Below are 26,171 nucleotides of genomic sequence, written 5' to 3' on the forward strand. Positions count from 1 at the left end.
AATATTATAAATAATAATTGGGTAACCGAAAATAAATTTAATAGTTTTTTTTTCTTGTTTTTTTTATAGTAAATTTTGACGTTATATGGACATTGATCATCCGTTAGCAGTTTCCATTCTTACATCTTACTTCTTGTTTATATTCTTTTTATTATGGAGAATCAGAGCTGAATTAAAAAAAGCTATTATAAACTTGAATTCAAATATTTTTTTGTTCATTCTTTTAGCTGTCATTTCCTTTATTGCCACTTGGACTTACATGTTCAAGTTTTTTATTTTTAGTTACCAAGAATGGTGGATGAAACAACCCCATTCTCAATCTCTATCTATTATAAACTCTATTTCTCACTGGTTGAATGATGTATCTTTGTTTGATAGTGCCTGGAGAAAAGTAAGTGTTGGTGTATGGCCATGGCTATGGAGTCATCAGTTATGTAGCTTGACGGTTTCAGTTTGGACGCCTCTATTAGCCATTGAAGGTAACTCTCTCTCTCTATATAAATATATGTATATATATAAATATGATATCTGCTATGATAATAACTTATAATTAAAGGTACACGACGTAATATTCCTTATGTTTGGGCTTACATGCTTTTGGGTCAAGTTGTAGCTATTTCAGTTGCCTCTGCTTTATTTTTCGTTGTCATGTTGACACACACTCCTATTCCTAGTAGACAACCTTCTGAGAAGCTTTTGAAAAGCTTATCAGTTTCAACAATAGGTGGCTTGATTACCGTCATTCTTTCACCTTTCGTAGCGAGCACAGAGTTATTTATGCCCAATCTTTTAATTATGCATATCTTACTTATTCTCCCTTTGATTTATAAACAACATCATCAGCAGCAAAACAACAAACCATCCTATAGTATTACGATTTTTATAATGCTAATTTATACAATAGCAGCAGGAGCCAATCTTGCAATCTATGTAAATCAATGGTTTGAATGTTTAACTACAATATCTCTCGACACCAATTCTTCTATCTTTATTGATATATATCATAAAGTAGTGAATACATTCTTTAGTCACCCCGCACAATCAAGCATTAGCTATGATATCGTATGTATGCAGCTTATTTCTACTGCATGGATGTGGGTCTATAGCCGATCTAACTTTACAGAGATTCCTAAATGGACATATGCTTTAATGATAATAACCCCTTTATTATCTGCCTCTGTCACTTTGCCACTGTTCATAGTAGGATGTGAATATCAACATTTACTTCTAGATAATAAGAAAATATCATAAATATTTATATATACATGTATATACTCCATGTCATGTTAATATGTATATAAATATATGTAAATGTATATAAAATGCAATTGTTTATTATTTTTAGATGGTAGTAAATAGTCTCCATACACCTTGAGCATACTGAACAATTTCAGACACTCCCATTTTACTTTCACCATAGACACGATCTACAAAAGTAATAGGAACTTCACCTACAGTGTAATTGAATTGTCTAGCTCGAACAATCATTTCCATTTGAAATACATAGCCTTTTGAGATAGTAGCATTGATCAACTGATAAAGGACATCCTTCTTGTAAAGACTAATATATTTATAAAATTAAAAAAAAAAAAGATATACGTATATATTTGCGTGTAATTTACCGGAAACTGCCAGTAAGATCTGAGGCTCTAGGACGAAGTAAAAGTTGAGCCAAAAAATTGGCACCACGACTAAATTTCTGTTTAGTACTACAGCTCTATGAAATAAAATTGTGTTTTCTAATTTTGTACCTGACAAGTTTACGCTTCAAGTTCCATCCATACACACCACCTCCTGCTCTATAACGAGTACCACTAACAATATCATAATCCTTTTCTTGTTGTAATCTATCCAATTAAATAAATGAATTTATCATTTATCTTTTCTAAATGTATATATATATATTTATTCTTACTTGATCATTTGAGGAATGAATTTGGGCTACTTATAATGTCAGTATGCATATACATTTATATATTTTAATGAATAAACTTACATGATGTGAAAAGTCTGCATCCATAATAACGACATGAGTGCCGGTAGCGAACTGAAGACCATGAACATATGCAGTACCTAAGCCAAGTTTACCGGCACGAGGTCTCAATTGCTACATGTGTAAAATGTGTTAATAAATACTACAAGCTGCAGATTGATAAATATTTACAATATGATCATCACCATAAATGTCTTGAAGCTGTTTAGCAACTTCTTGAGTTCCATCAGGACTGTTATCATCAACAATAATAATTTCCCAATCAATGTTGTGTTCTTTAAAAGTTTTTGCAAGAAGCCAAGTGATGATGGGCAAATTCTCGCGTTCGTTATAAGTAGGAAGAATAACAGTATATTTATTTTGTGTCATATTGTCTTGCACTTTTAATACAGCGTGTGGTTCACGTATTGTCATTCAGTTAAAGAAGGAAAAAAAAAAAAAAAAAAAAAAAAAAAAAAAAAAAAAAAAAAAAAAAAAAAAAAAAAAAAAAAAAAAAAAAAAACAATTTTAAATGCAAATATTAGCCATTAAAAAAAAAAAATTTATTATTTACAATAAAAAAAAAAGGAAAAAAGTCTTAATAATACAACGCATCTGTAGTTTGCATATCCACTATTCTTATTTCGTTATCTTTTACAATGGTATATTGTCTTTGTGGTAAAACTCTACCATGAGTTGTTAAATCTTTACAATCATTATATAACAGATATTCTTTGGAAGAAGGTTCTGATATAATTCCCTCTAAAAATATATATATATATACAGATATACACATATAAGTATATAGTATTAAATAACTACATATCCAACTTACGGTCATTTTTAAATAATTGAAAGACTGTAGATCTTTCATCACCCTCTTTAACAATGGCTTGGCCATTTACTAATAATTGATCCACTAGATCATATTGTCTTGGAAGCTATTATACATAAATATAAGTTATATAGAAAAGTATATTTATATTCTAATATTACCTTGCGCAGTAAGGAGATAGCATGACATGTCATGGATTCTTGTTGACGTATACAATTTAAAATATTATCAAATGTTTTTTTCCCTTGTCTTTAAATATTCAATAAGAATTATATATATATATATTTGTATGTATGTACTTTTATATTAAGTATACCTGAAATCATCCCAAGGAAATTCTATTAATTCTTTACTTAAATGGTGTAAACCATTTGCTACCTGTTGACTATATTGTGCTATTGGAAGTCTTGAAAGTGTATCATAAGCAATTAATCCTAATGTAGGCAACATACTACAGACAGATATAACAAGTTAATATTTAGTCTGATTCTTAAATCACTATATGTATACTCTCTACATTGAAAAGAATTCATGAACAGTAGTCGTTTCCAGAAAATAAAGTGCCTTCTCTGCTTCCATCGTGATATTAAACAGTGGCTTTTGACGTGAACAAGGAACCCGTTTAGAACATTTCCATAACTCTTGCCAAATGTTATTTGGTTCAGACATACGTGTACTTAGATGCCCCTCTTCACCATTCACAGTAATCCAGTCACGTGGTGAATGCCATCTTACAAAATCTTCAAGACAAGCATGTGGGTTGGCTGCTTTAAAGGCTTGCATATCTGAAAATAACTGTTGTGATTGCAATTTGGCTCTCTGTTGTGTTGCTGTCTCAGATGTACCAAGACTCTCAAAGACGTCTGCTTGTTCTGAAATCATATCTTCAGTCATAAATCCAGGATCCTGAGTAATGGGGATTTGCATGGGCTGACCTGTTTTTAATAATTTGAGGGTGTTATGTGGTCGAAGGCTTCCTTCAATCGTATCCGGGTCTTTAATAGCGTTGGCTTCGTCTGCTTCTAATTCTTCTGCTGTTGCTGCTACATAGGGTAAGCTCACAAACGACTCTTGCATTGGATTATTAGACATAGTATCTTGATTAGAAGAGGATGAAGGTGATGGGGTGGCTACAGCATCTAAAAAGACATCACTTTCATCAGATACCTCATTTTCAATATCAGATTGGCCAAATGAAACAGAATCCTAATATATAAAACAAAGTAATTAAATATATATAAATTCAAAAAAACTGCTTCTGTCTGTATTTTACGTCGATTGTTTCGCTATTATTTTCCTCTGCGCCAGCATCAACAAATCTTTCTATTAAAGCCTGAAATTTGGAAAATCTTGACTCCTTTTCTTCTTCTTCTTCTTGTTGACGATCAAATAAGTTACCTATACGTCTAACTGGTTTAATTTCATAATCCTTTAAATTTCCATTTTGAGATATAGTTTGTAATCGACGATATATACAACAGTTGATCATTGATAATTTTTGATGTAACTAAATAATATTTCATAGTTCAGCCTTTTGTTTCTTTTCCTTTTTTTGGGGGGGAGAAGAACACAGATTTCAACTTACAATATTATAACGAAGATCAATTCCTAAAATTCTATTATTGCTGTTTTGTTTTTCATCCTTTTTTCTTGTCGTTTCATACAAGTACGGGTTTAAGTCAGGAATTGGCACTAAATTCTCCCAATGCCAACGTATCTGTCTCAGGACCTCTAACCAAATAACTCTTAAAAATCCCAGAAAATGGGCTGCTGTAGACTGTTTTTTGGTTGAACCCACCGAGATTGCCTCAAGACTATAAAATAGCAAGTTCCATAAAAATGAGCGATAAGGTACAGAAGATCCTGTCTTTAATTTGAGTCCCAACTTTCTTGTGCTGTCAAATCTCTTTATTCGTCTTTTCTTTTGCATTGTCTCTGTATGATCATTATCATCATTTTCATCTTCATTATTCAACATAGAATGGAATAAGGCTATCAAGACATCTTCTATTTGATCTGATTTGATAACAGTGATCGAATCATTTGAATTAGCACTACTACTATTACTACTATTATTAGATCCTTGATGTACAACCGTCAATTTTTTGTTTAACGGACTGTTTCCTGCTGTAAATAAATTACGCATTAGCCCAATACTGTCATTCACTGACTCATTATTATTACTGTCAAAGGGAGCCAGATAGTCACGATTTGTAGGATCCTTGACCCATGACTCGATCACATGTTCCAACAGACTGGAAAGATAGGCGCGTTGTTGTTGAGTAGGGGCAAATTCTCGAACTAGTTGCCAACTTTTTGCCGTCAATGCATCCATCGTATTATAATCATAATGAAATTCATCAGTCAAAGGAAATAAAGCGTTCAGAGTTAAGGAACGGAGTGGATCATTTAACGATCCAAATGGTAATCGATGTTCATTTATATTCTGTCGATTTACAGGCGCTTGTTGTTCATCCCATGCTTCAAAATCGTCGCTGAAGCTTCTTCTACGCCTTGATTCAATCATCTCTTCCTCCCAGTCTTTCCAATTTTCATCAAACCAGTTTTTTAGGTTGTAGGTGTATACGGCTGATATATAAATGGGGGACTCATAAGGTAACTCAGCGGGTTGGCCTATACAAGTTATAATAAGTATAATATATATATAGGGTAACATGCTATACTATACTATTCTTTTTATTTACCATAATCCTCTCTATGAACACTTAATTTCTGTAAAAAAGATGTTTTTAATTCATCAAGCTCCCACAGGACAGTAGTCGTAGATGGTGTTATTAAGGACATATTGAAACGTACTTCAGTCTCATTTAATGGGTTTCCGGGGTCATTGCATATAAGCATATAACCTATATACATTTGATGACGAGTTTGTTTTACAGATAAAAAGACAGGTATTTTACAACCCGCGTTTTGAAGGGCAATGGTACAAGCTGAGAGAAGCTGTTTAGCTGACGCCATTTCGTTGGCAGATTTGCCTCCACTCGTATTAATAAACATCTTCTTCTTAACCGAGGGTTGTAAGATTAACAAACGCTCTTGACCTGTCCATCGATGTAATGGATGATAGTTGGTATTACTAAATTGATAAAACTCCTCTGCAGCTAACGGAAAGTGTTGAGCCTTGTTTGCTAAAGCAATTGGATGATAATGATAAGAAAGTTGATAATCAACACCATTAAATGACAAAGTTTCTTTTCGAGTCAAATGCTCTGCTGAAGGCGATAAAATGGCTGCTTTGGCATTAGCCAATTGGTCTTGTGAAAATATTCCAAAAGATCCATCTTTGATTCCCCAAGCATACAAAGCTTCTTCAATCTGAGTTATGAATTTCTCGAAATGAGAAACAGAGGTATAATCAACGAACTCATACCGTGAAAGATCGTCACTGTAAGAAGAACTTTGTCTTCGATTTGTTGTCATGTATTTTTATAATGAGCTTTTAGAAAAAGAAGAAGAAGAAAAAAAAAAAAAAAAATAAATATATGCATTTTTATGATTTTTATTCCGAATCCATTTTTACTAATTTCTCAATTCGGTAATTCATTTTTTTGAGTTTGCTCTATTCATTTTTTTTGTTCAAAATACTTTGGAAACTTTACTCTTCTCCCTTCTTCTTTCTTATTTTTTCTCCCCCCCGGATATGCTAATATTGCTTAAAATACAAATGTTATCTGGACTGGGTTTTACTAATTTAAGAAACTTAATAAGGCATTTGAAAGTCATGTTTTACTTCTAGGACAATCGATCTAGTAACTACCACATCAGACAATTCTATGCATATCAACATAATAAAAATTGTTCAGAAAAGCATTTGAACTTGCTATAAGCCAATGAATTTCATCCATGACCTTAATTTGCGTTACATTTACTTAGAATAAACTACTGATACAATAGTCTATCTTATGCATCCAACGTAACAAATTCACTGTATTTTTTTTAATAAGAGAATTGTATACAAATGCCTAATTTAAACATAAGTGCAATTAAACATAAACATCTTTTAACCTATTCATAAATAAGAGGGTTAGACGTCGAAGAGGTAACTACTTTAAGAAATAATCTGATAGTAATTGCGATAATTTTTTTTTTCTTTCTTTCTATTATCTACAATGCTAAATCATTTATTCATTCTTCAAGTCAGATATCAAAGATGAGGAATTTTATTATACACATTCTCTGTTTAACCACTACTAATTTACCTCAACTCACTCTATGCAAGTCATTATTAAGAGAATAATAGGGAAGAGGTATGAAAAGAATAAAAAAGAAAGTTCACGTAGCTTACACGCTATAATAATTAATTTAGAGATCAGTTATTATGTAATAATTTATTTACTAGCCAATAGCACGTTAACACCTCGCATTATTATATTATTTATTTTATTTTATTTTGTTTTATTTTATTTTATTTTGTTTTTTTTTTGTTCCTTAAGAACAAAAGTTTTGTTTTAATGCTTCGTTTTACACTGTGTGTGATTGGCATTTATACCTGTTTTTTAACATGGGGTGTCGTTCAGGAACGTGTCAGTACTACACCATATGGAGATGCAGAAACACCCAAGAAATTTAAATTCTTCATTGTACTTAATCTGATCCAATCCATCATTGCAGCCATGGTTGCCTTTATTTACCTTAAACTATCAGGACGTAGTCTTCACTTCTCAATCACGCCCAAGAGTCTATTTTTAAAATATGGACAGGTTGCACTTTTTAATTGTACAGGATCACCATTTGGTTATGCAGCGCTTAAACACATTGATTATCCAACCATGATTCTCGGTAAATCATGTAAGCTTATTCCAGTATTGATTATGAATGTTCTTGTTTATCGACGCAAGTTCCCACTTTACAAGTACATTTGTATCCTTCTCGTCACACTAGGAGTCTCCATGTTTATGCTTTATCAACCTGCTAAAAAGGCGACAGCATCAGCAAATGCATCTAATTCCTTGTGGGGACTCTTTTTACTTTTTATGAACCTTTGTATAGATGGTCTAACGAATGCCACCCAAGATCAAATCTTTGCAACATTTACTAATCTTGTGAGTGGACAGCACATGATGTTTTATATGAATGCCTTTGGTTCTTTATTTTCAGCGGTTTATTTATTATTACATCCTTATAATGATGAATTACATCAAGCATTTGAGTTCTTTCAACAACATCCAGCAGTGATTCGAGATGTATTATTATTTGGCTTTTGTGGAGCAGTAGGACAATGTTTTATATTTTATACCTTGCAGCATTATGGTAGTCTTCGTTTAGTTACAGTTACAGTAACACGAAAATTATTTACTATGCTTTTAAGTGTCTTTTGGTTTCATCATTCCTTAGATATAGGACAATGGATGGGCATTGCACTCGTGTTTATAGGTAATTTTTTTTTATTATATATATTTTTATTTTTATTATAAATTTGGGGGGGGGAGGGAAAAATGATACTAATGTTAGTTTATTATATGTATATTATAGCTATTGGTATTGAAGCATATATCGGAAAGCAGCAAAAGATACGTGCAAAGAAAGCATTAAACACGAATGAAAAGAAAAAATTATAGCATAAAAATTATAGACTATTTATTGATATTCCCCCCGCCTCCCTTCCCTTCGTCCCTTTAACATAAATATAAATAATAATAATAATAGTCGTGTTTTTTTTTGTTTTTTTTTCTGATTTTTAAAGTATCCATTGTTGTTGCTTATTATAACCACAGTAATTATTATAATTGTTTGTAGGATAAATAGTTGATATATGACGGTGATAATGATGATGTCGTGATGAAGGTCCAAAATGGCTTGTCATTTCTGTCATATAATATTTGGCTTGTTGAGGAAATACAGCATAATATAATGTCCAAATCAAGACAGTACGATAAAAATATTGAGAAAGTAAACCTGGATATGATTTATGATATAATGTCATTATTGGTTGAATCATAAACATCCATGTTTGCAGATACATAATACTAATGATAAAAAAAAGGGATATATACGTGTAAGTATGTAAGTGTATGTGTAAGCGTATATATAAGTGTATGTGTAAGTGTATATGTAAGTGTATGTGTAAGCGTATACATACCTGTTTATTAAATTATCAAATCTTGTTGTGTTTCCATATAATAAGAATAAACTAACCACAAAGGCTATATACCAGATATTAATAAATATACAATTAGTAATATATTATATAAACTTACGTGGATAATTTCTAGTAATATATTATTTAAACTTACGTGGATAATTTCTACGTATTTGACGTAGGGCCATTTCAAGTCTAGCAAAAAAGACAGGATAAGCACGAATAATATCTTGATTCGTATTTATATAAACTGTAGATTTCCATTTTTTACAAGCTTCAAGTATATCAAATATAATCTCAAAGAAAACATAATAAGCAGTACCTAAGGCCAAACATACAAGAGCAGGTTCCATTTTATACATGTAAAAATCAAGATTCATTTCATAGGCTAGTCTCGGTATAACTTCACCAAAATTGATAGCATATAAAACATAGGGGACGGATAAAAAGGCTAATATATGAAAAATCAAAATAAGGAAAGGCGAAGAATAATGGTAATAGTTTATCATTTTTAATATATAAAAGAAGAGAAAGTAAAGAAGTAAAGAAGTAAAGAAGCAAAGAAGAAGAAGAAGAAAAAAAAGAAAAAAAAAGAGGAATTTGAATTTTTATTTTATTTTATTTTATTTTAAAAATGATTTCATCAAGTGTAAATTTGAAATCTATTTATGCAAAGTTTAAAACATGAGTAAAGTTTTTTTTTTTTTTTTTTTTTTTTTTTTTTTTTTTTTTTTTTTTTCTTTTCTTTTCTTTACCCTTTCATTATTTATATTCTCTCTTATACTTGTTAATGCTGCTTCTCTAAATAAATTGTCTAATTGCGCTCCTAATAAAGACAAGCTTAGTGATTGTGAAATTTATTTCTTATTTCTTTATTTTACCTGACCAATGCTGAGTTTTATTCACCAGGTCTTCTATTTCTTGTTCACTTAAATCAATTGGCATTTTTGAACTAATGCCTTGAATAATCTCTTTACGTTGCTACCAGTCCAAAAGAAATAAATAAATAAATACATAAATAAAAAAATATTATAATAATAAAAACCTTATCATTTGGTAATGGAATGTAAATATGTTCATCAAATCTACCAGGTCTTAACACTGCATTATCAATGGCTTCTATTCTATTTGTTGCTAAATATGATAAATAAACAAACAAAATAGATGAATTTTCTCTACTTTTACTTCTTCTTTTCCTTTTCTTTCTTACCAGCAACGACTAGTACATCAATATGCGTGTTTCCTGCTTTCGTTAATAATCCATCCATTTCTGTTAAAAAGCCTGTTACAATACGATCACTTGTATTTTCTGTTGATTGGCTTGTTCCTCTTTTAGGTAATAACATGTCAATCTGATCAATAAATAAGATACAAGGTGAATTGGCTCTTGCCTGTTGGAATAGTTTAGCAAGACTCTTCTCTGATTCACCGATGATTTTCGATCGAACTTGTGAACTTTCAACCAACATAAAATTAACTCCTACTTCTGAGGCTAAGGCACAACAAAGCATTGTTTTACCTACACCTGTAGGTCCATGAATCAAGATACCCTTTGGTGGTGTAATGCCCAAATAATGATAATGTTCTGGATGATGAAAGGGTTGGATGACAGATGCCTTTATCTCCTGTATGATGTCATCCATCCCATAAATATCATTAAATCGAATAGTAGGTATCTGTGTCGAATATTCATTCAGATTAGATGGCTTTTTAATCGTTGCTAAAGTTTGTATAAAATGCTCATGTGTAATAAATGGTGCTTGTTGTTTTATATACAAAAGAGTAGTAAAAGAGGATAGACTTTCCAAATCACTTGATACAAACCCATGAGTTATTTTGGATATATCTTCAAGTATTTCATGACCTTCTTGACATGATTTGAAAGGAAGCTCTTTATACAAAAGGTATTTTTTTTTTTTTTTTTTTTTTTTTTTGTAAAAAAAATAAAGTTAGAATACAATGTTTAAGAAACTTTTTGTATTTACTTTTTGTAAGTATATTTAATATCTCGTATCTTTGTTTGGGTGTTTTAACACTCATGATTTGCAAATCATCTAAACGTCCTGATCTTAAAAACGATGTATCGATCGCATGCAATCGACTTGTTATACCAATTATATATGCATTTTTTAAATCATCAATCAACATCATCAACATGGAAGCAAGCCGAATATCAAGTGCACTCTTTTTCGATGTCCACTTCCCAGCAATCATATCCAATTCATCCAATATTAAAATAGACATAGAATGTTGTTTAATTTGCTTAAAAAAGTTGGCTAATTTCATTTCACTTGCTCCTTCCTCTATACAATATAATACATATATATATAACACATATTTAATTTATATTTTCCCAATATGATGCTAATATTAACCTGTTTGAAATATTTCAGGACAATCCAATTGATAATAAGGTAAATTTGAATGTTCTATTCTTTTTTTTTTTTTTTTTTTTTTTTTTTTTTTTTTTTTTTAATAAGAAAATTATAAATATGGAGTTTGTGTGAATGATTTAAATAATAGAACTTTACTTGCAATAGATGTCGCCACAGCTGTTTTTCCTGTTCCAGGTATACCATAAAGAAGTGTACCTTTGGAACGAGGTAATGAAGACAATAAAGTATCATTATTTACAAGACTTATCTTTTCAATGATATGCTTTATCAATTCATCATAACCTCCAATCTCATTTTTAACTTGTTTAAACCAATTATCCATTTTTTTTTTTTTTTTTTTTTTTTTTTTTTTTTTTTTTTTTTTACATGAAAGTTTCAAACTAACTAACAAAAAAAGTTGTTTTTCTAATTTGGAAGCTTATTTTATTTTATTCATTTTTTTTTTTTTTTTTTTTTTTTTTTCACTGCTGTTTTTAAAAGTCACAACATAAAGAACTGTTAAGCACTTTTCATTGATTTTATGCAAATAGATGAGAAAATAATTCGAAAAAATAAGAATTTTTAAGTACTAAAATAGGGAAAACGTTTATCTATTGATTTAGAAAAAAATACAACTATTTTAAAAAATTTCATGTGATAATTGATAGTCAACTTTTTTAAACATGACAAACGATGTTCACATGGAAGATCTGTCATTAGAAGATTCTGAAAACTCTGATGATCAAACAGCCATTGTATATTCCAGTTTGATGTCAATGATGCGTCTTACATTTGATCGAAATGAAGCTGCCATGGAAATCGATGAGGAAGTTATAAACAATTTTGAAGTAGCAAATGGAGATACAAAACAAAGCAAAGAAAAAAGACAGCGAGTACGAAGAAGAAGAAGACGATGGGAAGGTAAAACTGAAGAAATTAGCTGAAAACCTTGCGGGTGCTACAAAAAATCAAGGGTAGGAAAGTCTGCAACGTCAAATTGTCGATTTCATTGGTTTAATCATTGAATAGGTACTGGTGAAGGATGCTGCAACAGGAGCAGGCATTACTCTTTCAACCGCTTATCGATATCGAAAGATATGGCATGAAACTCAAGTTGTTCCTGAGAAAAAAAAACAAAGGGGGGTCGAGTTCGATCTGAGGTTTTAACGGAAGAACATACGTTGTTTGTCATAAAAACGTGTCGATAGTTTTACACCAATAACCTTTGAACAGATGAAGGAAAAGCTTATCGAACAATATCCTTGTATTTCTATTTCGAAAAGCCAGTTTTATCGCCATGTCGAAGAGCAATGCGTATTAAGCATAAAGAAACTAGAAAAACTTACTGAATATCGAAATTCGGATGAGAACCTCTTGAAAAGAAAAACCTGCTGTTGAATCATGGTTATCTAATAATGAAATGGGTTTTGAAAAGAATTGTGTGTTTTCATAGATGAGGCTGGTTTTAATTTATATATCACTTATACAAGAGGTTGGTCAAAAGCAGGCGAACCAGCAAAAACTGTAGTTCCAAAGAACAAGGGAACTACAATCACTATTCTTGGCGCTATTTCGAACCAAGGTGATATTGATATTAATTTCTCTGAGAAAACCTGTTATTGTCGCTGGAATTAAGAAGAGAAAAAGCAAATGGGAAAATAGTAGCTACAACAGCAAAAATAGGCATGAGAGCCGAACATTTTTTTTAACTATTTGAGTAATGTGATGGATGTTCTTGACAAAAATGAGATAAAAAATTCCTACATTATTATGGATAATACTCTTATACATAAGCCTGTCATTGTGAGAGAGTTCATTGAGAAAAGAGGTTATAAATGTGCTTACCTTCCACTATAATCGCCATTTCTTAATCCTATTGAAGAGTTTTGGTCGAAAGTAAAATATAGTGTCAAAAGACAGCCTTTCGATGGCAGTGATACATTAACTTCTCGAATTATAGAAGCATGTTCTCAAGTTACTCTAGCAGACCGTAAAGGATGGATAAGGCATTCAGTTTCATTTTTCGATCGTTGTCTTTCTTTGGAAAAAATAAATAAATATAAGCTTTCCAAAATAGTTATATTTTTTTCTCAATCAAACAATAAAAATTTTCTCACTTTAGGACTTTAAAGCATGTGTTCTTTTGCGATCCAACGAGGAAAGAAAGATACAGAATGTCTTATCCAACCTCTACAAACGCTCAAAGTAACCTTCTTAACATAATTCATTATTCTATGTGTCAATAAATTACCAGAATAAAGAGGGTTTCTCTTGATACCAGCTTTTACTTTCGACCAGAATTCTTCAACTGGATTCAAAAAAAAAAAAAAAAAGGGATATACTGACAAATAAACACACTTGTATCCTCTACTTTCAACGGCTTCCCTAATATGAGCCGGCTTATGAATAGGAGCATTGTTCATTACAAGATAATGGCCTTGGAGTCCATTGCTGTTTAAACAATTCATCATATTATTCAAGTAAGCAAGAAAGTGTTCAGATCTTGTTCCTACTCGACCGTTAATCTTCACCTCTTTGCCGTTGATTTTTCTCTTCTTACTCCCAACAGATGAAGTGTGCTTTCTTAGTAAAATGTAGATAACACCATCAATTGATATAGCACCCAAGATTGTAATCGAAGTACTACGCGAGGAAGGGACGATTGCTTTAGCAGATTTACCTTTTTTTAGACCATCCTTTATTACGTGTTATATTGATATTAAATCCGGCTTCATCGATGAAAACACAGTTTTTTTTGGAAGTCCATATTTTTATCAGCTATCCACTTTTCTACTTCTGTTTTCCTTTGTTCAATTACTTCAATATGATTTCTTCTGGTAGGTATTTTTTCTAATCTTTTCATCGAAAGAGCATAAACAGTTCGCATAAATCTGTAAAGTGCAGATCGACTTACAGTAAGACTCTCGTCTTCAATTTTCTTACAAAGGTCGAATTTAATTTGTTCAAGTACTGCTGTTGAATTATCGTCAATATATTTGATAATCCATTCAGCATGACGTTATTGTAACTTGAATAATGATCCTTTTCTTCCTCTCTTTTTTTTCTACAGATAAGCCCATTTTCTGGATCCTCTCTAAATGTTTTTCTATATTTGTATCCAGCCCATAAGGAGATACCTGTACTCGAACAAGCTGACTTGACGTTAGATCCTACAGAAATCAAGTCAATAAAAAAGCCAGTTTGTTGATCAGTATACTTCCTGTATGTTTTTTTTCCAACACGCTCCTGCTGACTCAAATTAGTCTCAACATACTCTTTTACACGAGCATTTATCTCTTTCAACGTTTCTTCTACTTCGTCTACTACCTCCATCTCACTTTCTTCTTTTACCTCATCCTCTTCCAAATCTAAACCTAGCTCCTCAGCTAGTTCCTCATCACACACCATTGTCGTATTGACGTCTTCTTCGGCAGGCTCACTGTGCTTTTAATATAAACTAACATAAACCTCTTCAGTTGATTCTTCTTCTTCCTCTTGGATAGACATGTCACTCATAAGTGTGTCAGTGTTTATTTTAATCAAGTTTATTTTTACCTATTTATTTATTTTTTTTTTTTTTTTTTTTTTTTTTTTTTTTTTTTTTTTTTTTTACCTTTAATGAATAATTAATCAGACGGTTAATGAAAATTTGATCAATAATGTGCTGATTTTCTATGAGCACAGGTGGGAAACTAGCAGATTGTTTTAAGTGCAAAAGATAAAGAAAGAGGAAACAGAAAAGACAAGTCTGTGAAAATTTTGTATAATTTATTAGAAGAAAGATAATACAAAAATTGTACCCAGAAAAAAAAATAATATGGATAAGTGAATACTGGTATAATAAAGCATTACATGTAAAGATTGTATTCGAATAACTCTGCATGCAATAAAAATATATTTTTATCGTTTTTCTTCCTGAGCTGTTGCTGTTTGTTGTGTATATAATGATGTATTACATAATATCTTATAATATACAAATCAGAGTCATGAAGGACCGAATGATATTATAGTTATTAGTTATACACTTTATGCATACAATATTATTTGATTTCAGTTTATAAGACATTCTTGTGATGAGAAAAATAATATTATAATAAATACTAACTCTACGAAATAAAGGAGTTATTAATGATAAAGATATATGAATTATAGATTATACTTATTAGTTATATATACACATTATTATTATAATATTGTCTTATATACTAATTTATAAATATAATCATATAATATCTATACACTATACAATATAATGACATTCATTCAAGTAGTATAGTAAGGAATGCATATAATACAAAGCATCTTCCCTATATCTTTCATAAGTATGAACATACGAGATTTCATTATTTGGTTTCAAGGAAAATAACCGGCTAGATCAAGCACCAATAATTTAATATTTATTAGAGTTAACTGAGATTAATTCTCAGTCAGGGCAAAGACTAGAAAGTTCAAACACAATAACTTTAATTATTCTATGGGAAAATATTCTTCTTTCAAGATATCTTCATTCTGTTCCTGTCGCGAAGTAACCCGTTCTCCACAAGATATAAATAAGGATCCATTTTGCACTCAACTTTTAAAAATCAGGTTTTTTATTTTAAATTTTGGATTGATAATAAAAGTTTTATACAAAGTTTTCACAGATTTATTCTGTCTTATTCTTTTGTTATCTTTATCTTATCAACACTGTTATTAAAAATATGCCCAAGTATTATTTCTGGAGGTAAGCAACGCGTTACTATTAATTTACAGCAATAACACTAATACCAATTATGTATGTGCTACTATTATTATTATCATCCTTTAAGATGTTATTACATAACAATGTTGAATATTATAGATGCATATCCTATTGAACTCTTATTATTACATAATGCAATGTGTATACTTATTTTGAAAGCTCGAATACTCTGACAACGACTATTATTAAAACTGGGTGTAGAATGAATATTATGCTGTGAAGTACAATATACTAGTTTTATATGAATAACCTCTTTATTATGTCATAAATGATGGTTTATTTCTATTCTTAGTTATAAAGACGACTACAATTATAACAAAGTGGTTCGTTCATAAACTTTATAGAATGAGCTTTTTTAACCAATATTTCCCAGCTTCACAGTAAAGTTTTGACTGTGGTCATATCATGGTCATACCGTGGTCATACCATGATCTAAATACAATGTGGATACGATACGATACGATACGGATACGATACTTTTATTTATTACAAATAAATAAAAGAGTCTTATTGGTCAATTTGAGTCTAAATACAGTCACGATACGGATAGATGAAAGTTTTATTGACCAATTTTTTTACAATTTAAAAAATTTGTGGATACGATACGATACGATACGATACGATACGCTTTTTCTTCGTTTTACTTATCAAAAATAATAATGCCCGACTATTTCAACAGTGACGAAGGTAAGTAAATATGTTATAAAAATAAATATTCTCTTATGTAAAATTGTTTAGATGACAATGATCGCATCCTCCTTTATCATCACAGGCCAGGAACTGATTTGATAAGCAGACTGGTATTAACCGACCAACGAGTGATAAATGCGTTATCAAACATTCTCGTGCCAGAAGCGGCGAATGATAGTTACTTTTCAGCGCCTACAGAATTGATAACAGAAAAAAAATGCGATATTCTATATGCTCCTCACGATCCCTTGAGTTCGTTTCTTCCCATACTGGTTGAAGTACAAAATTAAGTCGATGACAAATTCTTAACACGTGCAATTCATTATTGTACACTCGTATACAACCGTTACAACAGGCTTCCAATTATTTTGGTATTTGGAGTTGCAAGTGTAACATTGTCTTTACAGAGCAAGTCTGTCGATAGTGAATTCCCCTTTGCTAGACAGATACCAAGCCTTGGATGGGCTGAACACTGTTTGCTACTGACATCATCAACATTACAGATGAATGAACAAGAAATCACATTGCATCCTTTGCGAGCCATCGGCTTTTTCCTCTGCTCTCAATCTTTGTCAATCAGTACTTTAGACTATGAAAAGAATGATTCTTTTGTAAAATTACTGTACTCAATTGCGCATGATAATCTTGACCAGTTAGTTGGAGAAGAAGCTGAAAAATTGGATGCTATACGTGATATTTCTTTTAAAATATCAAATAAAAAATATTAGAGAATAAAAAATTAATATTAAGACAAAAAGAGTCAACGAGATCGAACAATAGTTCTAAAGTCAATTATTTTATTTATGAATTTAACTTGATAGAGGTATTTATAAGGATTGTTAAAGAGGTCTGAGGATAAGATGTGAATCAGAAAAGTGTTAGTTACGACCAAATAAGGTATGTTATAGATAATGAAGTGTTAGTGATTTTAATATTATTAGAAGGAGTGGATCAAGAGAGATTCAGGAGAATATAGATAGAGTTCCTTGAATAAATTTATGATCCGCATGTTTAATCATGAAACATGACATTATAAGTCAGATCATGACAAATATCATCAGATACAATTTCTTCTTAATACGTCTTCAATTCAACGATCCTCCCACTATCGTCGTTTGCTCGCTGTATTTGAACAGAATAAATAGCTTTAGTTTCAATTAATTTGCCTTTATCACCATTATCATTATACGATTCATCTTCTAGGCACCGAACTTTAATATAATCATTTCCTTTCTTGATAGAAACTACGGTTATTCTTCCTCTATCCGTCAGTCGTATATCATGATTTCTTATCCATGACCTCCCTAATAGGCAGACATCTCTTTGTAATTCTGTATCATCTATACAAAAATGTTCTTTTCTGAGTCTTCCTCCTATTCTTACATTAACATTGCTAGTAATACGACAGGGGATAATTTTTCCACTACTTCCAAAACCAGATAGGGGTATTTTGTCGTAATTGTTTTCTTGTAAGTCTATCTGCTAACTTCTTACTGATCATTGAAACAGCTGTACCTGTGTCTAGAATTGCTTCTATAATCTTGTCATTAATTGCTATTAATATCCTTGATGGCCTTGCATTTTTCATTATATCTGGGTCGTAAGGATAATCCACCACACTATCTGCTTCATCATCTGTATCACTTCCATAAACACCACTACTGCTTCCTCCTGTTGATTCAAGGTCTAATTCACTATCGCTAATACTACTTTCATCTTAGTTCGTCATTGTCAAAAGGTTTGAACCATTATCCTGGTCTTCTGATGATTCTGTTACTTTTCCTTTGTAGATCTCTCCTTCTTCTAATAAGTTTCCTGATCTTAAATTACTAATCACTATGGAGTCATTCATTGAGTTTAGCATTTTGCTCTTTCTTCGATGAATATACATGATTCCTTCCTTAACTTCTCTTGCTATATTCTTGTTAAGAGATAGATATTCTGCCATAGATAATTTTACTTGTGTATTCTTCAGCTTTTCCCAAGTATCTTCTATTTCTATATTAATTTTTATTCTTTCTCTAACTCCTTTTTTTCTTATGGGGTTAGTTCTTTCAATTTGTTTTTTTAATATTCTTATCCTATTCTCCTATATGTCCAGTCTATATTTGTCTATTATTTGATATAGGTATTCTCGAAGTCACTGATTGTTGAGACATAAAATATTGACTTGTTCCTTCACCAAGGTCTCTTTCCTTCCCTTTACGACTGATTTGTTTTTTTGATCTTGAGTTTTCAATAGTATTTTCATTCCCCACTCCTTTTCTTTTAACAGCAAATATATCTACTATTTCAGTATTTTTATTTTCAATGTATTCTTTTTTCTTAGCACGTTTAGGAGTACATAACCCTATTTCTATATTATTCATATTTGAGGGGCTATTTGTGTTTAAATGAGAAAAGTTTGTACTTTTATCGTATGTTTGTATATCGTTTTTTTTAGGGATATGTGAAGAATTATAATTGATATTACTTGTTTGGTTAGTAATACGATAATTAATATTTTCTTTATTAAAGACATCAGTATTATCCCTTCCTACTGATATCCTTCCCCTTTTCCCGACGACTCTCCATTATTATTATAGTTATTGTTTAAGGTTGGACACAGCTGTTGGGGATGACCTTCTTTGTTACATCGAAAGCAAATAATAGGTTGTCGATCACTGTATATTTGTTTTGAAAAAGTATTGTTGTTATATGGCTTAAAACGATTTCCTTGTTGTAACTCAACAACGCTTATTTTTAATTCTTTGAATGTATTAACCAATTCTGATATTGTGTCAGCTGAGATCCTATCACTACTATTATTTCTTATAGTAGTTGTTGAATCATTAAAATTAGAGCTATTTGTTATAGTTGTTATGTTATCATCTTGTGTTTCTTCTTGATTAAATCGTACACTCCGTCTTCTGTCGTTATATCCTCCTGAGATTTTTCCTTTGTACCTCCTATTTAATTTCTCAATTTCAATAACTTCCTCTAACACCTTGTCATAATCCTTAGTAATTATACGACTTCTTTCCAATTCGTAAGCAATATATCCACTTATTAAGGCAATAAAAAAAATGCTTTCTTTGATTTATTTGAGTGACTCACAAAAGTGTGGCGATGTTTCGGAATTTTAAGCAACTTATACAAATCCGCAATAAGTGATCATCTATATATTAAACGAAGTGCTCTATAGTATGTATTAACGGGAAGACAGAAGTTGCCTCTTTCTGATGATACCTATAGCATATATGCATTATATGATGTTTTTATTTCAAAAATCATGTTAAAAGTTACATGTATATATTTCTTACAAATATATATATATATTTTTTTTTTTTTTTTTTTTTTTTTTTTTGAGTCTGCAGCCTTTCTCTTGTGACCACCAGTAACTTTGATTCTTTCGTACATTTGAGGTGCTCTAACATTTACATTAACGACACCTACGATTGAAATCGATCCTAAAATAGAATGCTATTCATCTCTGATAGTTGGAGTTGTTGTTACGGCAGGAATGCCATGGGCAGATCGACCATAAGACGGCCTCATATTAATAACAAACGCAGATTCATTAATAAAAACGCAGTTCTGAAGGTAGTTTATGTCCATTACTTTCCATTTTAGAACCCACTCATACCTGGCATTTCGAGCTGCAGGATGGCAAACCAATTTCTTTATCGAAAGGTTGCATTCGTATAAAATAAAATTATTCACAGAGGATTTTTTTTTGAATTGAATTGAACCGTTCAAATGCTTTTGTCAAGCTATCTATAGCTTTATTAGTTGTTGTATACAGTTTCTCGTCAAACAACTGGGTGATATGCAGTTTTTGTTTCTTTTGAAGTTGATTTTAAGCACGATTACCTTTTATATGCTTGTTTTTCGTAGATGTTCCACATACAGTCTGTTATAATCCTCTTGGTCTAGGCTTAAGCAGTTCGCTTAGGTATACCAACATGTTCACCTTCTTTCGTTGTCGAGAAAAGCTTGATTTTTAAGTAATATAAAAACAAAGATTTCTGGTCATCCATATAAGTGGTGTAGCTATTTCCTTTGCGAGCTCTGTCAGCTAGCAATTTATCTACCTTCTCAATCACAAGTGTCATTCCACCCTCGAAGTTCTCATCTTCAGGATCTAACTCAATTAGAGCAGGTTGTGAATCCTTGTAATCTGTTAAATTGGTTAAATTCTTAAAATTAAACTAAGATTTTTCTTCATTAATGTAATCCATGGCGTCATTACCGTCTTATAGTTATCTTCCCTTGGACATCTTCCATTATAATATGTGTGTGTTGCTCATTTTGATATATAAAAAGTTAATAGAAATGCTGTTTAGTAACTGAAGTCCGTTGCCTGGATTTATGTAAGAAATCCGATGATTAAATTTTCAAATCCACTAATTGGGAATACACTTTCTTTGTTGTTACGTATAAGGCAATGCTACTCAAGCATTTCAATAGTATTCTTTGCGCATAAATTTTCACTCTTGAATCAAATAGGATATGGAGCGTTTGAAAGAGATTTTATTCAATTTTGGAAAGTAATTAAATCAAGAGTTTACTGACACAACACTAGCTAATTATTTTTTGTAGAATACTGGCATGCAACCCCTCCCGTTCAGCATGAAGTTACATTTTACGATTTGAAATTGTGTGCAAAACCACATTCACAACAACACAATGTGCATACAAGGCACTCACAAATGATATAAAATTCTTGAAAAAACGCATTTCCTGACAATAAAAATATGATAAAATTTCTAAATAGGATTGAAAAAAAGTTGGCAGTAAGGTCTGGTAAAACCAATATCCCAGCTTAGGCATTGTCTTGAAGAATTACTATTAAAGTCAAAAGCTGCTAATTACAGTGCTATTGACGATCGACTTCATAAAAATCCATGTTAGAAATTCCTACAAGACTTTTATGATAATGAATCAAGTGGATATCAAGGTGTTGAACAAATGTTCAAAATATCAAGTTTATACCTTTGGCCAGGTTATTATGAAACTATCAGAAAGTATGTTGGAGCAGGTATATATGTGTCAAGCATATAGAAAAAAGAATATGGTTACTCCTTTACAAAGCTTCAAGATTTCTGCGAGTGATGTTTTTTGAAAGCTTGTGATTAACTTGATTTATTTACCCATCACTAAACAAAGGAACATTGCTGCTATTGTGATGATTGATTACTTAATTTTTTGGGTTGATGCAGAACCTAATGCCACTCTTAGTGCTGCCACTCCTTGTTTAGCCATTTTTAAATGGGTATGTCGTCAAATAAGAATTAGTGACAATGGTGCACATTTCATGGCTCAGCAAGTTAGGGAATATTTTTAAAACTGTTATGAAACCTAACTCTCTAAGACCAGCTTAACTCAATTTTTTTTATACTCATTAAAATTTAGAAGTAAACGTAATTAAATTATCCCAAAAGTAGTTTTCTTTTTTCATTTCATTTGTTAATAACCCCTCAAAAGAGAGGAATATAAAAGGTTTAACCACTCTAATAAAAGAGAGGAATATAAAAGGTTTAACCACTCAAAAAGAGAGGAATATAAAAAGGTTTAACCACTCTAATAAAAGAGAGGAATATAAAAAGGTTTAACCCCTCAAAAGAGAGGAATATAAAAAATTTAACCACTCTTAAAAAGAGAGGAATATAATATAATTGAGAAAAAAAAAGAAAAAAAAAGGAAAAAAAAAGAATTTTTATACATTTTTAGAGTATCATGGCAAATTTTGAAGTCACAATATCTATTTTTCAAAAGCAGTTCACTTATTTAAACTAACTTTCTCAAAATATATTTTTGTCTTTTTCATTCTTAGTTTTTGCAAACTAAAAATGATTAAAAAATGTAAAAATTGTTGGCATAAAAGTACTCAAGTTTGTTTGTTGGGAGATTCGTTAATAAACATGATTGATGAATGCTTAAATTCGATACTGGTCTCTTGTGGAATAACAAAGCCAATTCATATTAAAAAGGAATTCAAAAATGGGTATGTATAATTTTATGATATAATTTTTAGAGTACGTTCTCTAATCGTTCTATTTCACTAATACTGTAGGTTTGCCCACTTACATTTCAATAGTGTAGAGGATAGTACGTTATTTTACTACGCGTATTATATCAAACAGCAGCGTCTATGCCTAAAACTATAAAATGTTGTCGTTAAACCTGCTTTAACAAATAAAAAGCCTGTTATTTATGTAAGTGTAATTTAATATTAAATATAGAATATTTATAGTAATCTGTTGAACAGGATATTTTCCTGATGATAAACAATAACTTAGGATCCTCTATTACTGAAAAACGAGAATCAGAGCTGAACATATGGAAGAAGGAGCTTGTTACACTCAAAAAAATCTTAATTAATACAATTAATTAATAAATACAACTATTATTCCTGTTACATGTGAGACTAAGTTTTTAAAAGTATCAAAAATACTTTTTTTATGTTATGCAATTTGATTTCATCAAAATTTATTATGACTTGGTAGTTCTTGTATAATTTTCTAATTTCATTAACCACTCTCATCAATTCAATTAAAATAGTTCGTTTCTTCAAAAAATATTTATTAAAAAAAAAACCCCATTTTGTAAGTTTTTTATCAGCTTACAAGTTGAAGATTTGTAACATAAAAGTACCTTCAATTCAACACTCTGCTGATGCTTTTTCAAAGTGTCTAAACAAAGAACCTCTTTAACCATGTTAAAATTCTAAGCGCCATTAGGTTGTTATGGGGATTTGCTGTTTAGGTTTAAGTGGTCCGCTGATTAAAAATTTTAAATCCGTTTATTGGATAATTTTTGGTATGCTCAAGAAAATTAGACTTTTAACCTTCGCTGATTGGGGCTATACGCACTGTACAGTCGTTCCAACGCCAAGCGGCCGTTGTGATTTTTCCAGAAGGCGGTTTTGATTCATCCAATGGGCGGTTTGTTTTTATTCCAAAAAGGTTGCTAATTAGTTATAGAACAAGCTCTGGATATAAGCATAAGTAATATTATAATAGATGAATTACATAACATAATAAAGGATAAACTATAAGCCTGAATATGAAATAAAACTCTGTATATAACATCTTGTAAATAATATAAAACTTCTTATTGACATTCAATCGTCTAGATGTATCAATTATAAGATATTGTATCATTCCTAAATATTTATTTTTATAACCTTGACAAAGGATTCAGATCGTCTTTGATCCAATAAAAGAAAACTATAAAAAATATCAGGAACATACGCTCAGATCACCCAATAGATAATCCATAGATCAGTCTCTTGAATGAACAAGATGTATATCTGAATACTGACACTGTTTCATGACTCGTGTTCTTTGACAGCTATTTTAATATAAATACAAGCAGTTGTGTAGACACAGAATAATCTTTAATCTTCAATTCTTATTTTTATTTTTATTTTCTTTATTGAATAAAAACAGTCTCGAACTATACTTCCTTTTGTTTTCTTTCTCTTTTCATTTTTCTTTATTATATTATGTTCCATCACAACGATCATTTTCTTTTATAATTTGAAATTGGTTTCTGAATAGTCGTACATCTTTGAGAACATCTAGTCAAAGATTTATATGTACAGATTAAACGGTATTGGTCGATAGATCACTGTTTCTATTTTACTCAGATTATGAACGTTAGGGAATAAATATACATAATATAATAACAAAGTTGGGAAAAGTATCACAACTGTTCCTTTAATATTTTTATTTATTTATTTTTTTTTTTTTAATAATTTGAGCTTCCAGTTCCTTTTGCTTTAAATCTACTTCCAAGGCTTCAATTGATCGTTTTAGATATGTTTTCCATGCAGCTTCTGATTTATTTTTAGTAGTAGGAAGTACCAAAGTGGGTGTAGGCTCAATAAGTGTCTGCTTGCTGATTAATGGAGGCAACCAAGGATCGACAATTGCATAAAATACTCATTTGTGGATCACTTTCATCCGAGATGCTTCTTATGATTTCGTCCTAAATAACGTTTATTAGTACAGTGTATCACGTCTTTTTAAGTGTTTAAGGAGCATAACTTACATATAAAACAGCTTCCCCTTTGATTAAAGCTGGCTTCACTTCAATTGGTAACAATGGGCAAGAAATATTCATATTCACAGCGTGTCATGAACTGACTTATAATGTTATGTTTCATGATTAAACATGCAGATCATAAATTTATTTAAGCAATTCTATCCTAACTCTCTCTTGATCCACTCCTTCTAATAATACTGAAATCACCAACACTTCATTGTCAACAACATACCTTATTCGGTCGTAACTAACACTTTTCTGATTCACATCTTATCCTCAGACCTCTTTAACAATTCACAAATAAAATAATTGACTTTAGAACTATTGTTCGGCCTCATTGACTCTTTTTGTCTTAATATTATAATAATTTTTATTTATATACTTTACAAGAAATATCAGATATTGGTAGATGATAATTATTTTTGATAATAGTGGCGCAGTAAAAGCTTCAAATCTCAAGTTCTTCAATATAAAAATGAATAGGTTTGCGATCATATAATTTATATTTTGTGAGGACGAATAGTTCATGTTAAAAAAGAGATAGATGGAAAGGGCAGTGGTAACTGAGTCTTCTAATATATTTATTGCAAATTTTAATCGCAATCTGGAGGAGCACAAATATTAAATCAACAAAAGTCTTTTACGATCGCATTTAGCTGATAGCCAAATATATCAACTTTATTTGAAAAAAAAAAAAATCAATATCTGGGTAACTCGAATTCAACAGGTGCCAAATTATATTTCAAAATTCGTGAATTTTAAGGAAAAATCCAGCAATAATCAGGAAATACACCTTTTGCCAAAATGATGTCGCGCTAAAAAAAAATGAAGTTGTATTAAAAGTAGTTTATCATACAAATATACAGGTTTGCGCGACATCATTTTGATAAAAGGTGTATTTTTAGTTGTGACTTGTGGGAAAATTTTGTTATTAGGGAGCTTAATGTTTTATTTAAATAGCTGCGTTCAATTTATTCCGTATTTTTTTTTTTTTTTCTTTCTTTGCATACTTTGTTAAAATGAAAAGTATTTATGAACATCATTGTGAAGTTGCTGGAAATGCCATTGTGAAAGCTGCTGGAAACGACAATGCCATATTTATGTTCAAGGAAACTGTTTAATGAATTTGACTGGCCCAGAAGTCCAAAGAAGAATAAATAATTGTTCTATCGTAAAAGTCGGTCATATCCATAAGGAAACTAAAAACATGGATGCGCCTACATCTGCTGCACTTACTTCTACTTCTGCACCTACATCTGCTGCACTTACATCTGTACCTATATCTGTATGATGTTCTTTTAAAATATCAAATAAAAAATATTAGAAAATAAAAAATTAATATTAAGACAAAAAGAGTCAACGAGATCGAACAATAGTTCTAAAGTCAATTATTTTATTTATGAATTTAACTTGATAGAGGTATTTAT

The 26,171-nt window shown here is 30.8% G+C and overlaps 15 protein-coding genes across 15 annotated transcripts; 6 read left to right on the forward strand and 9 right to left on the reverse strand.

Moving 5' to 3' along the window:
• Window positions 1-259: 259 nt before the first annotated feature.
• On the forward strand, window positions 260-1,251 carry BX663DRAFT_483433 (uncharacterized protein; the record flags this gene model as incomplete). Its single annotated transcript, XM_051524493.1, has 2 exons — window positions 260-479; window positions 557-1,251. 2 exons carry the CDS (start codon window positions 260-262, stop codon window positions 1,249-1,251), a joined length of 915 nt encoding a protein of 304 aa, XP_051386726.1.
• Window positions 1,252-1,341: 90 nt separating this feature from the next.
• BX663DRAFT_427544 (dolichol-phosphate mannosyltransferase) lies at window positions 1,342-2,362 on the reverse strand (the record flags this gene model as incomplete). The annotated part of the gene is made up of 6 exons (XM_051522629.1): window positions 1,342-1,561; window positions 1,623-1,691; window positions 1,752-1,847; window positions 1,916-1,941; window positions 1,997-2,107; window positions 2,165-2,362. 6 exons carry the CDS (start codon window positions 2,360-2,362, stop codon window positions 1,342-1,344), a joined length of 720 nt encoding a protein of 239 aa, XP_051386727.1.
• A 149-nt stretch (window positions 2,363-2,511) lies between these two features.
• Window positions 2,512-6,263, reverse strand: BX663DRAFT_497482 (Rab3 GTPase-activating protein catalytic subunit-domain-containing protein). The gene is made up of 8 exons (XM_051525919.1): window positions 5,513-6,263; window positions 4,393-5,441; window positions 4,081-4,314; window positions 3,325-4,013; window positions 3,124-3,258; window positions 2,969-3,056; window positions 2,808-2,913; window positions 2,512-2,734 (listed from the first exon to the last, which is right to left on the reverse strand). Exons 1-8 carry the CDS (start codon window positions 6,246-6,248, stop codon window positions 2,571-2,573), a joined length of 3,201 nt encoding a protein of 1,066 aa, XP_051386728.1. The 5' UTR covers window positions 6,249-6,263; the 3' UTR covers window positions 2,512-2,570.
• Window positions 6,264-7,255: 992 nt separating this feature from the next.
• On the forward strand, window positions 7,256-8,441 carry BX663DRAFT_497484 (UAA transporter). Its single transcript, XM_051525920.1, has 2 exons — window positions 7,256-8,201; window positions 8,301-8,441. The coding sequence occupies exons 1-2, from the start codon at window positions 7,280-7,282 to the stop codon at window positions 8,384-8,386; spliced, it is 1,008 nt and encodes a 335-aa protein (XP_051386729.1). The 5' UTR covers window positions 7,256-7,279; the 3' UTR covers window positions 8,387-8,441.
• BX663DRAFT_497485 (uncharacterized protein) lies at window positions 8,442-9,499 on the reverse strand. Its single transcript, XM_051525921.1, has 3 exons — window positions 9,062-9,499; window positions 8,908-8,971; window positions 8,442-8,794 (listed from the first exon to the last, which is right to left on the reverse strand). Exons 1-3 carry the CDS (start codon window positions 9,414-9,416, stop codon window positions 8,506-8,508), a joined length of 708 nt encoding a protein of 235 aa, XP_051386730.1. The 5' UTR covers window positions 9,417-9,499; the 3' UTR covers window positions 8,442-8,505.
• Window positions 9,500-9,503: 4 nt separating this feature from the next.
• On the reverse strand, window positions 9,504-11,623 carry BX663DRAFT_466921 (P-loop containing nucleoside triphosphate hydrolase protein). Its single transcript, XM_051524065.1, has 7 exons — window positions 11,439-11,623; window positions 10,893-11,336; window positions 10,118-10,798; window positions 9,953-10,041; window positions 9,789-9,888; window positions 9,663-9,733; window positions 9,504-9,569 (listed from the first exon to the last, which is right to left on the reverse strand). Exons 2-7 carry the CDS (start codon window positions 11,191-11,193, stop codon window positions 9,531-9,533), a joined length of 1,281 nt encoding a protein of 426 aa, XP_051386731.1. The 5' UTR covers window positions 11,194-11,336; window positions 11,439-11,623; the 3' UTR covers window positions 9,504-9,530.
• A 366-nt stretch (window positions 11,624-11,989) lies between these two features.
• On the forward strand, window positions 11,990-12,175 carry BX663DRAFT_399897 (uncharacterized protein; the record flags this gene model as incomplete). The annotated part of the gene is made up of 1 exon (XM_051522203.1): window positions 11,990-12,175. A coding segment is annotated over one exon (186 nt), but the record flags the coding sequence as incomplete, so codon positions are not given.
• A 195-nt stretch (window positions 12,176-12,370) lies between these two features.
• BX663DRAFT_204119 (uncharacterized protein) lies at window positions 12,371-13,001 on the forward strand. The gene has a single exon (XM_051521751.1). It carries the CDS (start codon window positions 12,516-12,518, stop codon window positions 12,678-12,680), a length of 165 nt encoding a protein of 54 aa, XP_051386733.1. The 5' UTR covers window positions 12,371-12,515; the 3' UTR covers window positions 12,681-13,001.
• A 1,289-nt stretch (window positions 13,002-14,290) lies between these two features.
• On the reverse strand, window positions 14,291-15,348 carry BX663DRAFT_483439 (uncharacterized protein; the record flags this gene model as incomplete). Its single annotated transcript, XM_051524494.1, has 5 exons — window positions 14,291-14,452; window positions 14,565-14,726; window positions 14,751-14,837; window positions 14,896-15,030; window positions 15,319-15,348. The coding sequence occupies 5 exons, from the start codon at window positions 15,346-15,348 to the stop codon at window positions 14,291-14,293; spliced, it is 576 nt and encodes a 191-aa protein (XP_051386734.1).
• A 1,279-nt stretch (window positions 15,349-16,627) lies between these two features.
• Window positions 16,628-17,441, forward strand: BX663DRAFT_534801 (uncharacterized protein; the record flags this gene model as incomplete). Its single annotated transcript, XM_051530584.1, has 3 exons — window positions 16,628-16,710; window positions 16,843-16,965; window positions 17,005-17,441. The coding sequence occupies exons 1-3, from the start codon at window positions 16,683-16,685 to the stop codon at window positions 17,439-17,441; spliced, it is 588 nt and encodes a 195-aa protein (XP_051386735.1). The 5' UTR covers window positions 16,628-16,682.
• A 695-nt stretch (window positions 17,442-18,136) lies between these two features.
• Window positions 18,137-18,661, reverse strand: BX663DRAFT_483440 (uncharacterized protein; the record flags this gene model as incomplete). The annotated part of the gene is made up of 2 exons (XM_051524495.1): window positions 18,137-18,429; window positions 18,460-18,661. 2 exons carry the CDS (start codon window positions 18,659-18,661, stop codon window positions 18,137-18,139), a joined length of 495 nt encoding a protein of 164 aa, XP_051386736.1.
• A 1,514-nt stretch (window positions 18,662-20,175) lies between these two features.
• BX663DRAFT_427413 (uncharacterized protein) lies at window positions 20,176-20,394 on the reverse strand (the record flags this gene model as incomplete). The annotated part of the gene is made up of 1 exon (XM_051522617.1): window positions 20,176-20,394. A coding segment is annotated over one exon (219 nt), but the record flags the coding sequence as incomplete, so codon positions are not given.
• A 335-nt stretch (window positions 20,395-20,729) lies between these two features.
• BX663DRAFT_410321 (uncharacterized protein) lies at window positions 20,730-20,888 on the reverse strand (the record flags this gene model as incomplete). The annotated part of the gene is made up of 1 exon (XM_051522283.1): window positions 20,730-20,888. A coding segment is annotated over one exon (159 nt), but the record flags the coding sequence as incomplete, so codon positions are not given.
• Window positions 20,889-20,942: 54 nt separating this feature from the next.
• BX663DRAFT_204139 (uncharacterized protein) lies at window positions 20,943-21,298 on the forward strand. Its single transcript, XM_051521752.1, has one exon. It carries the CDS (start codon window positions 21,078-21,080, stop codon window positions 21,264-21,266), a length of 189 nt encoding a protein of 62 aa, XP_051386739.1. The 5' UTR covers window positions 20,943-21,077; the 3' UTR covers window positions 21,267-21,298.
• BX663DRAFT_204217 (uncharacterized protein) lies at window positions 21,299-21,736 on the reverse strand. The gene is made up of 2 exons (XM_051521753.1): window positions 21,688-21,736; window positions 21,299-21,620 (listed from the first exon to the last, which is right to left on the reverse strand). Exon 2 carries the CDS (start codon window positions 21,523-21,525, stop codon window positions 21,331-21,333), a length of 195 nt encoding a protein of 64 aa, XP_051386740.1. The 5' UTR covers window positions 21,526-21,620; window positions 21,688-21,736; the 3' UTR covers window positions 21,299-21,330.
• Between the last annotated feature and the right edge of the window lie 4,435 nt (window positions 21,737-26,171).

The sequence above is a fragment of the Cokeromyces recurvatus genome (genome assembly GCF_025118155.1).
Source record: "Cokeromyces recurvatus strain NRRL 2243 chromosome Unknown BX663scaffold_3, whole genome shotgun sequence".
NCBI lineage: Eukaryota > Fungi > Mucoromycota > Mucoromycetes > Mucorales > Mucoraceae > Cokeromyces > Cokeromyces recurvatus.